The sequence below is a fragment of the Cnephaeus nilssonii genome, assembly GCF_951640355.1.
Source record: "Cnephaeus nilssonii genome assembly, chromosome: 1".
In the NCBI taxonomy this organism is placed as follows: Eukaryota; Metazoa; Chordata; class Mammalia; order Chiroptera; family Vespertilionidae; genus Cnephaeus; species Cnephaeus nilssonii.
The window spans coordinates 16,403,477-16,419,283 of record NC_137072.1 but is presented as its reverse complement, the minus strand read 5'-3'; the positions used below and the strand labels follow the sequence as shown (position 1 = coordinate 16,419,283).

Genomic DNA, 15,807 nt, shown 5'->3' with positions numbered 1-15,807 from the left:
ATCAATGATTCTCTTTCATCATTAATGTTTCTATCTCTCTCTCCCTCTCTCTTCCTCTCTGAAATCAATAAAAGTATATTTAAAAAAATATAAATAGTGATAAGGCCTTTTTTTTTAATCCAAGGAAATTTTGTTCCCTCTGTCCATCTCTATTCCTACCTCTTTCTCAGGGACAATAATTCCTCCCTATCTCCCTTCCTTCCTCTCTTTTTGTTAATTCTTACCCGAGGATATTTTCCCATTGATTTTTATTTATTATTATTATTTTTAATATTTTTAATTGATTTCAGAGAGGAAGGGAGAGGGAAAGAGAGATGGAAACATTAATGAGGAGAGAGAGGTCATTGATAAGCTGCCTCCTGCATGCCCCACACTGGAGATCAAGCCCGCAACCTCTCTCTCCTCATTGATGTTTCTATCTCTTTCTCTCTCTCCCTTCCTCTCTACCTAAAAAATCAATTAAAAAATATTTTTTTTAAAAAAGAATCACTGATCTTTAATCGGTATCTGTGGAAGGCTGAGACTTGAGATAACTACATTTACAGAAAAACTAATATGCTGATAATAAAAATTTACAAAACAGATAAATCAGGGAACAGTTATTTAGTAACTATTTTGCAAAAGGATTCCAATTGACCATATTTAAATAATGAGTTTCCCAAGTAGAGTTCAATGTGAAAAAGTATTCATTATTTTATTTGATTAAAATATAATTCATAAACAATTGTAAGAAAGGCATATCTATAACTAATGTAAATCATAAAGCTTAGGTGTAAGTTGATTGAAAATAATACCTCACTATAATTAAATATAAAAATACTATAGGATATAGTTATTTTTCTCAACATATTTATTTCAAATGCAGTTTAAAACAATATTAAAAAATTAATATAGCCACATATAAATTTGAGTGTAATTATTATTTAATAAGCCTCCCCCACCCCAGTGCCATTAAATGGCATGGTAGATCTCTGAGTCCTTATGTACAATAGTCCCATTGTATTCAAACTCCTAATTTGATTGCTCGTTTTTAACTTTAATGTCCACAGAGGCACAATTACATTACTGATTAAGTGTTTGCTTATTTGGGACTTTCATCTTTTAAACAATGCTAAGTGACAACATCAAAGTGCTGTGTTAAGTTATAACTCAAAGAGCAAAATTAGACATTGAGTAATTCACTAACAAGGCTTTAAAATTGTTTTCCAGAACTGCATTGATACATATCTCCCCTATTAACCAGTAACTGAGAAGTAAATCCCATAGTTTACTTGAATACCATACTTTAGGCTACAATTAGTTAGAACTTTTTTACCTTTAATTCTCTTTGATTACTTAATTCAAGCAAGCAATCAATTTAAACTATGTTTGAAAATTGAATTTTTAAAAACATAAATTAATGGCTACTTCACATGTCATAAAGATAAACATACTAGAAGCCCAGCGCACAAAATTGTGTGTGAGCTGCGAGCCGCCCTGCCCTGCCCTGCTGCCGAGAGCCTCTGCTCACGGGCCAGGGTGGGGGTGGGGGGGTAGGGAGGGACTGAGAGGTGCTCAGTGCACCTCATGGTGACTGGTCGTTTGGTTGTCCTGGTCGTCACAAACACTGGCTTTTTATATATATAGATGATGCAACATTATAAATGGCAAATTTTGACCTTTCATATTTTAAAAATTTGAATTAATTTTTGGGAAAGGTAATCCTTTTTTAAATAAAGGTTCTTAAGAAGTGTGCATACATATTTTCATTATTATTATTATTTTTTAAATAATTATTTATTGTTGAAAGTACTACATATGTCCCTCTTTTTTGCCCATTGACCCCCTCCAGTCCACCTCTACCCCCACCTTGCCCCAGGCCTTCAGCACCCTATTGTCTGTGTCCACTCCCTTCATCAGTTTATTTTGTTACTTAGATTCCACATATGAATGCAATCATGTGATACTTGCTCTCTGACTGACTTATTTAACTTAGCATGATACTCTCCAGGTCCCTCCATGCTATCTCAAAGGGTAAGAGATGCTTATTTTTTATTGCTGCATAGTATTCCATGGTATAAATGTACCACAGCTTTTTTATCCACTTGTCTACTGATGGGCACTTGGGCTATTTCCAGATCTTAGCTATTGTAAATTGTGCTGCTATGAACAGAGGGGTGCATACATTTTTTCTGACTGGTATTCTGGGTTTCTTAGGAAACATTCCTAGAAGTGGGATCTCTGGGTCAAATGGCAGTTCCATATTTAATTTTTTGAGGGCACTTTATACTGTCTTCTACAGTGGCCGTACCAGTCTGCATTACCACCAGCAGTGCAGGAGGGTTCCTTTTTCTCCACATCCTCGCCAGCACTTGTCGTTTGTTGATTTGTTGATGGTAGTCATTCTGACAGGTGTGAGGTGTTATCTCATTGTCATTTTAATTTGCATCTCTCTGATGATTAGTGACTTTGAACATTTTTTCATATGTCTCTTGACCATTTGTATGTTCTCTTTGGAGAAGTGTCTACGTATTTAGGTCCTTTGCCCATTTTTAAATTGGATTGTTTGTCTTCCTTTTGTTACGTTGTACGAGTTTCTTATATATTTTGGATATTAACCCTTTATCAGATATATCATTGCCAAATATGTTCTCCCATTCAGTGGGCTCTCTTTTCATTTTGTTGGTGGTTTCTTTTGTTGTGCAGAAGCTTTTTATTTTGATGTAGTCCCATTTGTTTATTTTCTCCTTAGTTTCCTTTGCCTTAGGAAATGTATCTGTAAATATATTGCTACAAGAGATGTCTGAGATTTTGCTGCCTATGGTGTCTTCTAGGATTTTTATGATTTCACGACTTACATAGTGTAAGTTGGTGGCCTAGTTTCATTTTTTTGCATGTATCTGTCCAGTTTTCCCAATACCATTTATTGAAGAGACTCTCTTGACTCCGTTGTATGCGCTTGCCTCCTTTGTCAAATATTAATTGAGCTTAATGGCTTGGGTTGATTTCTGGGTTCTCTGTTGTATTCCATTGATCTATATGCTTGTTCTTGTACCAGTACTAGGCTGTTTTGATTACAGTGGCTTTGTAGTATAACTTGAAATCTGGTATTGTGATTTCTCCAACTTTGTTTTTCTTTCTCAAGATTGCTGCAGCTATTCTGGGTCTTTTTTTATTTCATATAAATTTTTGGAGTTTTTGTTTTAGGTCTGCGAAATGTGCCGTTGATATTTTACATACATTTTTTATCGATTTCAGAGAGGAAGGTAAAGGGAGAGATAGAAACATCAATGATGAGAGAGAATCATTGATCAGCTGCCTCCTCTATGCCCCCTACTGGGGATCGAGCCTGCAACCCAGGCATGTGCCCCAGACCAGAATTGAACGCGGGACCCTTCAGTCCACAGGCCGATGCTCTATCCACTAAGCTAAACCAGCCAGGTCATGCCATTGGTATTTTAATAGGGATTGCATTGAATCTGTAGATTGCCTTGGGTAGTATGGACATTTTAATGATGTCGATTCTACCAATCCATGAACACAATATATTTTCCCCCTTGTTTATACTGTATCTTCTTCTATCTCTTTTTTCTCCTATAGTTTTCTGAGTACAGGTCTTTTGCCTTCATGGTTAAGTTTATTCCTAAGTATCTTATTTTTTTGTTGCAATGGTAAGTGGAATTGTTTGTTTAGTTTCTCTTTCTGATAACTCATTATTGCTTTTACAAAAAAGCCATCGATTTTTGGGTGTTGATTTTGTATCCTGCTACATTGCCAAATTATTTTATTAAATCTAGTAGTTGTTATTTTTTTCAGTGTAAAATTTTTATACTTAGAATTAGGCAGCTGGTCTCAGTTTAGATGATTCCAATTTTGTTGGTAACATCCAAAGCATCATATTCAGGAGCCAGTTGAACATATGCCTTCTTCTCGCCATCAGGCCTGATCAGGGCGTTGACCTTGGCCACATCAATGTCATAGAGCTTCTTCACAGCCTGTTTGAGCTGGTGCTTGCTGGCCTTGACATCCACAATGAACACAAGTGTATTTTTTTGCATGTATCTGTCAAATTTTCCCAATACCATTTATTGAAGAGACTCTCTTGACTCCATTGTATGCGCTTGCCTCCTTTGTCAAATATTAATTGAGCTTAATGGCTTGGGTTGATTTCTGGGTTCTCTGTTGTATTCCATTGATCTATATGCCTATCTTCTATCTTCTTCATGGCTGACTCAGTAGTCAGGGGGAATTTGATGATGGCATAGTGGTCAAGCTTGTTTCTTCTGAGTGCGTTCTTCCGAGGATATTTAGGCTGCCTTCGGAGCCTTAGTGTCATTGGCCATGGGAAGGTGGGTGACATGCGGATCTTCTTCTTTTTTTTGTGTGGCTGTGGACGCCTTTCAACACTGCTTTCTTTGCCTTCAAAGCCTTTGCTCTGGCTTTGGCTTTGGGAGGGGCAGGGGCTTCCTTCTTAGCTTTCAGCACCATCTTTGTTAAAAAAAAAATCTAGTAGTTTTTATGGTGGAGTCTTTAGGGTTTTCTATGTACAATATCATGTCATCTGCAAATAATGAGAGTTTTACTTCCTCCTTTCTAATTTACATGCCTTTTATTTCTTCTTCTTGTCTGATCACCGTAGCTATGACTTCCAGTACTATGTTAAATAAGAGTGGTGAAAGCAGACATCCCTGTGTTGTTCCTGTTCTTAGGGAAAATGGTTTTAGATTTTGCCCATTGAGTATGATATTGGCTGTAGGTTTGTCATATATTGCCTTTATCATGTTGAGATATACTCCCTCTATTCCCACTTTGCTGAGAGTTTTTATCAAAAATGGGTGTTGGATTTTGTCAAATGCTTTTTCAGCATCTATTGATATGATCATGTGATTTTTGTCTTTCAGTTTGTTTACGTGATGTATCACGTTTATTGATTTGTGAATATTGTACCAGCCTTGCATCCCTGAAATAAATCCCACTTGGTCATGGTGTATGATCTTTATAATGTATTGCTGGATCTGATTTGGCTAATATTTTGTTGAGGATTTTAGCATTTATGTTCATCAAGGATATTAGCCTGTAATTCTCTTTCTTTGTAGTGTCTTTATCTGGTTTTGGAATTATGATAATTCTGGACTCATGAAAAGAGTTTGGGAGTGTTCCTTCCTCTTGGATTTTTTGAAAAAGTTTGAAGAGTATAGGAGTTAGTTCTTCTTTGAATGTTTGGTAAAAACTCCCCTATAAAGCCATCCGAACCCAGGCTTTTGTTTGCTGGGAGTTTTTGATTACCGCTTCTATTTCATCAGTTGTTATTGGCCTATTCAGGTTTTCTGATTCCTCCTGATTCAGTTTTTGGAGATTGTATTTATCTAGAAATTTGTCTGTTTCATCCACATTGTCCAGCTTGTTGGCATATAATTGTTCATAGTATTTTCATACAATTCTTTGTATTTCTCCACTTTTGTTTCTGATTTCATTTTTTGGGTCCTTTCTCTTTGTTTCTTGATGAGTTTGGCTAAGGGTTCATCAATTTTGTTTATCCTTTCAAAGAATCAGCTCTTGGTTCATTGATTTTTTTTTTAAGTCTATGTGTTATTTATTTCTGCTCTAATTTTTAGGTTCTTCTTCATTGGGGTCTCTGTGCCTCCTGAACTTATGTGACTTTTTCCTTTACCAGGTTAGGGAAGTTTTCTACCATTATTTCTTCAAACACGTTCTCTATCCCCTTATCCCTTTCTGCCTCTTCTGGCACACCTGCTATTCTAATATTATGTTTCATGTTATCACACAGCTCCCTTAAGCTGTCTTCCTGTTTTTTATTTTTATTTTATTTTTTAAAAATATATTTTATTGATTTTTTACAGAGAGGAAGAAAGAGGGATAGAGAGTTAGAAACATCGATGAGAGAGAAACATCGATCAGCTGCCTCTTGCACACCCCCTACTGGGGACATGCCCGCAACCAAGGTACATTCCCTTGACCGGAATCAAACCTGGGACCCTTGAGTCCGCAGGCTGACGCTCTATCCACTGAGCCAAACCAGTTTCGGCTGTCTTCCTGTTTTTTAATTGTTTTTTATTTTTGTTTCTCTGATTGATTTTTTCAACCCTGTCTTCTACTTCACTGATTCAGTCCTCAGCTTCCCCTAATCTGCTGTGTATTACTTTCAATGTGTTCTTTATTTGTGCTATGTCATTCTTTATTTCTGACTTTTCTTTTTTCATAGTTACTATATCTTTACTTATGCTGTTGAGCATCTTTACCATCATTACTCTGAACTCTGTTTCAGATAAATTTCTATCTCTGCTTTATTTATCCCTTCTTCTGGAGAATTCTCTTGTTGTTTTATTTGGGGGTTGTTTCTTTGTCTCCTCATTTTGGCTGTCGGTTTGGGTTTGTGACTACGTATTAGGTAGATCCTCTACACCTCTCAATCTCTAGTGCAGGACAGCATCAAACTGTTTCTGACTAATTATATCAGGCAAAGACTCAAAGCCTCCAGGTACCACCTTTGCAGACTGATAGGATTCTGACTTGAATTGCCCTCAGGCTATCATCCTCAGGTGTGGGGAGAGTTTTTTTTTTCAATAGGCTGGGGCATTTGCTTCTGCCTGGAGGCTAATTATTATTTTTAGTCTCTTAAGTGGCCTCAAGGCAAGGTGTTTTCCAATAGTGTGGGTCAACTGCCTTCCCCCCAAGGCAAATCAAATGTCTATGTGGGGAAAATGTCCTCCGCTGTGTGAGGGAATGACTCAGCACAGGAAACCAGGGGTGTCTGCCTTCTGAGCTCTAACCCCTGAGCTCTAATCCTGGCTTCTGCTCACACAGCTCTACTCCACTCTGCCCTCCCTCTGCCAGAGCACAAGGTGGATGGCTCCACAGAGAATTTTGTGCATTGGCTCTTTAAGAGGGTGCCTGAATTTTCCAGCCATTGCTCCCTGGCAGACAGCACCCTGCTGCTTTTCACAGCCAGATGTTATGTGGGTACCCTTCTCAGTTGTGCTCTCTGCTGGGGAGCCCAGCTTGGGGATTAGGTCCCAAAATTCTCAGGGGAACCCCCTCCCCCCCCCCACAGCTGAGATATCTCTCCGAAACTTCAGCTGCTGTGTGTTGGCACCCAGCCAGCCCTTTTGCACCTTCGCCTGTCCTACCAGTCTCTATGCGGTCTCCACTTTTGATCTTGGGTATCAGGGTTCTCTCCTGTGAGTCTTCTGTTGATTATTCCGGAAGTTTTTCTGTATTTTAGTTGTAATTCCATTTTGATCCTGGGAGTGTGTCCGTGTAGCATCCATTTACTCTCCATATTTTCATTTTAAATTTGAACTCAGGCATATTATCATTTAAAGGTATGAATCATTTAAATATTTAATATTAAATGTAGAAAATTCAAGAAAATTTTATTTAACCTCCATTAGCCTTATTTTATTGAAATGCAAAATACTTTGCCTAATGAAAATATTATCAGTTGGATAATATGCATTTTTATGTGACATTATAGATTTATCTGACTTCTTTGAAAAAGCAGTGATAAGATTTATAATTTCTTGAGTTCTGTTAAAAATTTTATGATATTCTCATCTTACTTAAGCAATATGTGAATTTCGTAAGATCACCAAATTAAGAAAACATCAATCTCGTGAAGTTTTGCGTTTGCCAGACACATTCACATCATATTAATGAAATTCAAAATACAGTTTATTGATTTTAACTTAATTTTTTAGCTCAGCATTATACTGTTATTGGGTCTGAAAGAGAAAATAAGCATATACTTGTGTATACTCATGGCAGCATGTATTTTACATGAGACTATCTTGTAGTTGTTATTTTCATATTTTATTTTTAATATCAGTGTTTTTCATCTACTGAGCCAACACAAACATACAAAATGTTGTTTTAATGCTGTCAATCTTTTCTTGATAATTACAAAATAAATGAGTAATTCCTAACTTAAATAATGATGCCACGAATATAGTTTGAATGCATGTTGTCTATATTTCTTTTACACAACACATTCCAGTAAGGTACTTTAAAATATATATTTAAAAAAAATACTATAAGTGCTAATCAGTCAGGTTTGTTCTTAATCATCTTTGTACAAAATGTTCATTGGATATAAAGAATGTATTTGATTTGGGGATTTAAAAAGCCTCTATTCATTCATTGTTTCTTTTAATATACTCACTAGATGACATGATACAATATATAATATGATATATAATACTAGAGGCCCGGTGCACAAAATTTGTGCATGGGTAGGGCCCCTAAGCCTGGCCAGTGATCAGGGCCGATCAGGGCCTTCCTTGGTTCTGCACACCCCCCCTCGGTGGTCAGCGCATGTCATAGTGAGCAGTTAAACTCTTGGTCGGTCAAACTCTCGAGGGGACAATTCGCATATTAGCCTTTTATTATATAGGATACTGGACATGGGATGAATTGGGAAACAAAAGTTGGACTTTGAAAATAATGAAGCTCCAAGAGAGTACAGTACCTGACATTTTATTGGTACTTTTTTTCAAATTTATTCCAACAAATATCCTAAGGATATGGGTAGCTCTCTGTGCAAATGGCTAATAGAATTTCTTAAATTATTCATATCAAGCAGGTTATAGGTATGCAAATAATTGGTCATTTTGACTCTCTGGTTCTCTAACAAATAAAGTAAGAAAAATTATCTCACCTATTTTCTTGAATGGCGGGGATATATATTTTTGCAATGGCATTTAAATATTACATCTTCTTGGATAATAAATGTATCTAAGAGGAATGAAATCCTATAGGGATCTATTTACTGTTTTATTCTGAGTTATAAGTTTATACTGTATAGTACAACAGAGTTGTTGACAGTTATATTAGTTGTCTTTTCTTTTTTAATAGTTTTTAGAACAAAAAGGCAATGTTGAGAATAGATATGTAAAGTTTAAAAAAATCATCATTGGTCAAGGAATAAGGGAAAAGCTATGTGGTAGGTAGGCTGAATAATAGTCCTTTAAAGATGTCCTCGTCTTGCCCTCACCAATTTGGCTCAGTGGATAGAGCATCGGCCTATGGACTGAAGGGTCCCGGGTTCGATTCCGGCTAAGGGCACATACCTAGGTTGCATAGGTTGCAGGCTCCTCCCTGGCCCGGGCCCTGGTCAGGGCTTGTGCAGGAGGCAACCAATTGATGTGTTTGTCTCACATCAGTGTTTCTCTCTGTCTTTCCCTCTCTCTGAAATTCAATGAAAAAAAATATCCTTGGGTGAGGATTAAAGAAAAAAAAAAAAAAGATGTCCTCATCTTAATCCTAAAATCCTGTGAATATGTTACTTTACAAGGCAAAAGGGAACTTTCAGATGTAATTAAAATAAGCATCTTGAGATGGAGAGATTATCCTAGTGGGCCCAGTATAATCAGAAGGTTTCTTATAGGAGGAAGGCAGGGGTCAGATTGAAAGATCAGAAGGTGCTGCACTGCTGGCTTTGAAGTTGAAAGTAGTCAAGGGATGAGAATAGCCTCCATAACGTAGAAAAGGCAAAAAAATGGATTCTCCTCTAGAGCTTCCCGAAGGAACACAGCCCTCCCAACACCTTGATTGTAGGACTTTTGATTTCTAAAAATAATTTTTTTGTTGTTAATCCTCACCCGAGGATATTCTTCCATTGATTTTTATTATTATTATTATTATTATTATTATTATTATTTCTTTCCCCACGCTTTACCCCCTCCTCCCAGCCCAAACCCACTCCCCGAGGTCTTCACTATCGTATTGCTCATATTCATGGGCTATGCATGTTCAGTATATAAGTTCTTTGATTTATCTTATCTCACCCTCCCAACCTTTCTTCCATTGATTTTTAGAGAGAGTGGAAGGGAGGGGCAGGGGCAGAGAGAGAGAGAGAGAGAGAGAGAGAGAAACATTGATGTGAGAGAAACACATAGATTAGTTGCCTCCTGACATGCCCCAACCAGGGCCAGGGATCCAACCTGCAAATGAGGTATATGCCTTTGACCAGAATTGAACCTGGGACCCTTCAGTCCTTGGGCCAATGCTCTATCCAAACCTGCTAGGGCAGATCTCTACAAATTTAAGAGATTTGTGTTGTGTAAGTCAGTAAGTGTTTGATAGGTACTAATACAGGCTACAATTTATGTTTCAGTGAATTTTTTCCATAATGAAATATCACAATGATCACAAAGGTCCTAGAAAATAAAAGGGAAGCCCCAAAACAAAGCAAGTTTTGAAAAAGAAAAAAAAATCTCATTTATTTGCAGATATGATCTCTAAAATAGAGTTACCTATGGGAATTCACAAAGATTTACACCTCAAAACTCCATCATCTAAAAATAATGATGAAAAATCAAAAACATCACTAGCTACTGAAGGGCCTACTCGGGAGGAAATAGACATCTCTGTGGAAAGTGCCCTGCCAGTCAGTCAGATGTTTCCAACCGATTACTCTTTGTCTTCTCAACTTTACATTGCTCAAAAAGGTAAGAAACAAGTTATTTGTGTTGTTTTTTTTTAAATGCAGCAATTAAGGAAGAAATTAGATTTAAAAGTTACATCACATAGAAAAAGAGTTACATCATATAAAGTGTTTACTTATTTATTTATTTTATAAATCCACAGAAGATGCTGCTGGGGGTCACATTCTGAAATTTTTATTTCAAACTGGTGTTTATCATTTCATGAATTTGGCATTTTCACCAATTGCAATTCTTACAGAAAGGGTAAGTTGACCTTTTAAATCTTTTGCAATAATTTTACCAATTTTGCTAAATATAGGAGCAGCTGAAATTAGGTTTGAGTGACTCTTCCCTATATAAACAGTATATAATGTTTCTCTTTCCATAAAGTGTTACAGGTAGGATTTATCCTTACATGAATGTTATGTTGTATGGATATTGTTCAGGATTTCTTTTCCTTTTCTTTTTCTTTCTTTTTTTTTTTTTTTTTGAGGGGGGTTGATGGGGTTGTGTTTTATTTATTTTTTAATTGAATTTATTGTGGTGACATTGATTAATGAAATTATATAGGTTTCAGGTGTACAATTTTATAATACATCATCTATATGTTATATTGTGTGTTCACCACCCCAAGTCAAATCTCCTTTCATTACCTTTACACCGTTATCCTCGATTACCTTTCCCCGCCCGCCTCCCTCTGGTAATCACTATACTGATGTCTGTGTCTATGAGATTTTAATTTCTTTGCTTGCTCCCTTCATTATTTTTTATCCAAACCTCCAACCTCCCTTCCCTCTGAGAGCTATCAATCTGTTCTCTGTATCTATGAATCTGTTTCTGTTTTCTTTGTTAGTTTATTTTGTTCATTAGATTCCACATACGTATTCAGAAATCGGTGGCATTTTCATACATTAATAATGAACTATCAGAAAGAGAAACTAAGAAAACAATCTCATTTACTATCTTTAAAAAATATATTTTTAAATTGATTTTTAGAGAGAGAAGAAGGGAGAGGGAGAGAAATATCAATATGAGAGCGAGACATAAATCAGCTGCCTCCTGCAGGCTCCCTACTGGGGGATTGAACCCATAACCTGGGTACCAGAAATGAAACTGGCAACCTTTCAGTGCATGGAAGGGACAATGCTCAACCAACTGAGCCACAATGGCCAGAACCCCATTTGCTATTGCAACAACAAAAATATAAGGTACCTAGAAATAAATGTAACCAAGGAAGTAAAAGACATGTACTTGGAAAACTATAGGACATTGAAGAAAGAAATCAAGAAAGATACAAATAAGTGGAAGCTTTAACTGTGTTCATGGATTGGAAGAATTAACAGCATTAAAATGCCCATACTACCCAAAACAATTTATAGAGTCAATGCAATTCTTATTAAAATACCAATGGCATATTTTACAGATCTAGAAAGAATATTCTAAAAATTTATATGGAATTAAATATGACCTCGAATAGCCACAGCAATCTTGAGAAAGAAGAACAAAGTTGGAGGTAACACAATACCAGATATCAAACTATACTCCAAGTCCTCTGTAATCAAAACAGCCTGGTAGTAGAATAAGAACAGGCATATAGATCAATGGAACAGAACAGAGAGCCCAGCAATCAACCCACCTACAGGGTGTCCCCTCAAAATGTGTACACACTGTAACACCTGATAGCTCAATTTTGAAAATGAAATGTATCGTAATAAACACTGCCTTTATAATTATTCAAAGTGTATGTATACATGTTTAGGACACCCTATATTTATAGTCAATTATTATTTGATAAAGGAGGCCAGAGCATACAGTGGAGTAAAGACAGTCTCTTTAATAAATGGTGTTGGGAAAATTGGTCAGGTACATGCAAAAAATAAATTTTCACCATACACTAGAATAAACTAAAAATGGATAAAAGACCTAAATGTAAATCATGAAACCATAATAATCCTAGAAGAAAACAAAGGAAGTAAAATATCAGACATCTCTTGCAGCAATATTTTTACAGATATGTCTCCTAGGGCAAGGGAACTCAGGAAAAGATAAACAAATGGGACTACATCAAGCTTCTGCCCATCAAAAGAAATTATCAACAAAGTGAAGAGAGCCCACTGTATGGGAGAACATATTCACCAATGATACATCTGATATTTCTAAAATATATAAAGAACTTATATACTAACAAAATAGAACACAACGCCAGGAAAACAAACCATACTATTAAAAAATGGGCAAAGGACCTGAATAGACACTTCTTCAAAGAGGACATACAGATGGCCAATAGACACGAAAAAATGCTCAAGGTCACTAATCATCAGAGAGATGCAAATTAAAGTACAATGAGGTATCACAAACAACAAGTGCTGGCATGAATGTGGAGAAAAGGGAACCCTAGTGCACTGTTGGTGGGAATACAGACTGAGGCAACCACTGTGGAAAACAGTATGAAGTTTCCTCAGAAAATTAAAAATGGAACTGCCTTTTGCAGTCCCATTTCTGGGAATATATATCCGAAGAATCCAAAACACCAATCAAAAAGAATATCTGTACCCCTGTGTTCATAGCAGCATTATTTACAACTAGTAGCCCTGCACACGAATCCGTGCTCCAGTAGCTCTCTGTGGGGCCTGGCCGCTCCGCGCCCACAGCCCAGAGGCTCTCCATGGCCCAGAGGCCCATCTGCGGTGGAACACTTGCCTCATTGTTGGGGTGACAATGCAAGCATTCCGTGCCCCAGCCTGGCTAGAGGCCCTCTGCGGCCAGGGTGGAACGCTTGCCTCGTTGCTGTGGCAACAAAGCAAGCATTCTGCCAGGCCGCTCACCCTGCCTGCTCTCAGCGGCCGCTCCCCCCTCCCCCCACTGGGACTGGGGGACTCTGGCGGGGCTGAGAGGACTGGGCGCCACCATCTTGTGGCTATGGGCACCGCCATTTTTGTGATGGAGTGATGGTTAATTTGCATATTACCCTTTTATTAGATAGGATAGCCAATGTCTGGAAACAGCCCAAGTGCCCCTCAGTAGATGAGTGGATAACAAAGATGTGATATATTTACACAATGGAATACTTTGTAGCTGTAAAAAAGAAGGATCTCTTATCTTTGAGACAGCCTGGAAGGACCTGGAGAGTATTAGGCTAAGTGAAATAAGCCAGTCAGAGAAAGACAAATACCACATGATCTCACTTATATGTGGAATCTACTGAACAAAATAAACTAGCAAATAAAATAGAACCAGAGGCATGGATACATGGAACAGACTGAAAGGGGAGGGACTGGATGAAAGAATGTGAAGTAATTAGCCACATATATGCATAACCCATAGACACAGATAATAGTGTGGTGATAGTCAGAGGCTGGATCGGGGTGGGCAAAGGTGGGGAGAGGGGAGGAAAGGGGACATCTGTAATAGTGTCAACAATAAAAATAAAGTTTTAAAAAAAGAAGAAAAGAATCAATCTCACATATGGTCAGAGATGCAGAAATCCTAAATAAATATTAGCACGAAATTTTTAAAAAGTACAGAAGTTGGAGAGATCATGGCATATTTGGAGAACTAAAAGCAATTCATTGTGATTGAATATATGCTGAGATTGAAGATGTATATATACAGGGATTAAATCAAGAATGTTTTGCGTTCCCCTGGCTGGGTTTCTCAGTGGTGAGAGTGTCATGGTCTCCTAAAGCATGTGGTTGCTACTTACCTGGGTTTGGGTGTGAAATTTCCCAATTTTTAATACTGCCAAATATTCAGAATAAAAATACCACCATGCAGGTGAGACACCTTCTGTAAGTTGGGTTTGGCCCACTAGCCACATTTTTTATTTATTATTATTATTTTTATTTTTATTGACTTCATAGAGGGAGAGGGAGTGAGAGATAGAAACATCAATGATGAGAGAGAATCACTGATCAGATGCCTCCTGTATTCCCCACACTGGGGATGTAGCACACACCTGGGCTTATGCCCTGACCATGAATTGAACTGTGACCTCCTGGTTCATAGGTCGTCGCTCAACCACTGAGCCATGCTGGCTGGGCTCTAGCCACCTTGTTAAATCTTTGGCCTAATATCTTTTTTTTTTTATAAAAGTATGTTTTTATTGATTTCAGAGAGGAAGGGAGAGTAGAAACATCAATGATGAGAATCATTTTTTAAAAATATATTTTATTGATTTTTTACAGAGAGGAAGAGAGAGGGATAGAGAGTTAGAAACATCGATGAGAGAGAAACATCGATCAGCTGCCTCTTGCACACCCCCTACTGGGGATGTGCCCGCAACCAAGGTACATGCCCTTGACCGGAATCGAACCTGGGACCCTTGAGTCCGCAGGCCGACGCTCTATCCACTGAGCCAAACCGGTTTCGGCTTTGGCCTAATATCTGATGGTGGTTATTTAAGTGATTGGAAGGACAGATAGATCTTTTATAGATATAATTCATTGGTTTTAATGATTGACGGAAAGTAGCAAGGAGAAGAAAATGGAGAAGAGATAACTTACCAGGTGTCTAGTGAGGTTGACCAGGTAGATGGTAGGTAGTGCCATTGACTGTGGTAAGAGTCTTTGTGAAAACTGGGCTTAATGTCTTATATAGTTTTGCTTTCAGAGGCTTTCTCCATATGTTATTTCTTTGCTAGCTTTCAGAGAGTTGAAGAAGTGCAGAGAAAAGATGAATTTACTCTGTGTGATTTGGTCATGAAGTTGTTGATTAAAAACTTTACTTAGAAAACTACCTCGGCATAGGAGAACTGACATATCCCTCACCTGTTATCCCCCTCCCTCACAAATAATACCAGTGAAGTTTCTAAATTCATGAAATAATTTATTAATCAGTACATGATATTCATATAAAGTGCTTATTTATAAAGGCTATGCTAAGTATGCTTATTTTTGTAGATTCAGTAAACATAGTTCAACACATTTTACTTGAACTATGTTGGTTGAAATTCTTTAGACATGAAAATATTGAATTTAAATATATGTTAATTATCTTGTGACCTTGGAAAGTCACTTATTCTCTGGGGGAGTACTGGACTTAAAACTCTAATATCAGAAGCGGTCAAAACTAGCTTGCACATTGTTTAAAAATTATGAACCAGTTGCCAACATTTAATAGGTGAGTTGACATAAAAATCTGGATTTCTGGATTCTCTTAAAAAAGCCTAAGAGTATAATATATAGTCTCCCATTTTCATATGGCAATAAGCTCAAGCTGAAAAGTGCTTGCATTGAATAGACATGCCTTCTTCATTTCCCTACCTTTACTTCAACTATTTGGCCTCCATAGGGCTTTAAGTTCATATGTATGGACTAAATTTCTGAAGAGTTCCTGCTAGATCTAGAATTTTAACAATCTTAGTGCATTTATTAAGCACCCATATTAT

The 15,807-nt window shown here is 37.2% G+C and overlaps 1 protein-coding gene and 1 pseudogene across 3 annotated transcripts in view; one reads left to right on the top strand and one right to left on the bottom strand.

Annotated features, from left to right (window-relative positions):
* Positions 1-15,807, top strand: part of MIA2 (MIA SH3 domain ER export factor 2) — a 108,721-nt gene that overhangs the window by 13,901 nt on the left and 79,013 nt on the right. For both annotated transcript variants that reach the window (XM_079767201.1, XM_079767200.1), the window contains exons 5-6: positions 10,227-10,445; positions 10,585-10,685. In XM_079767201.1, the coding sequence (XP_079623327.1) occupies positions 10,227-10,445; positions 10,585-10,685 (320 nt within the window). The remainder of the gene's footprint in view (positions 1-10,226; positions 10,446-10,584; positions 10,686-15,807) is intronic.
* Positions 3,701-4,944, bottom strand: LOC307097229 (large ribosomal subunit protein uL23-like; annotated as a pseudogene). The gene is made up of 2 exons: positions 4,185-4,944; positions 3,701-4,041 (listed from the first exon to the last, which is right to left on the bottom strand). The product of its transcript is annotated as a large ribosomal subunit protein uL23-like (transcript).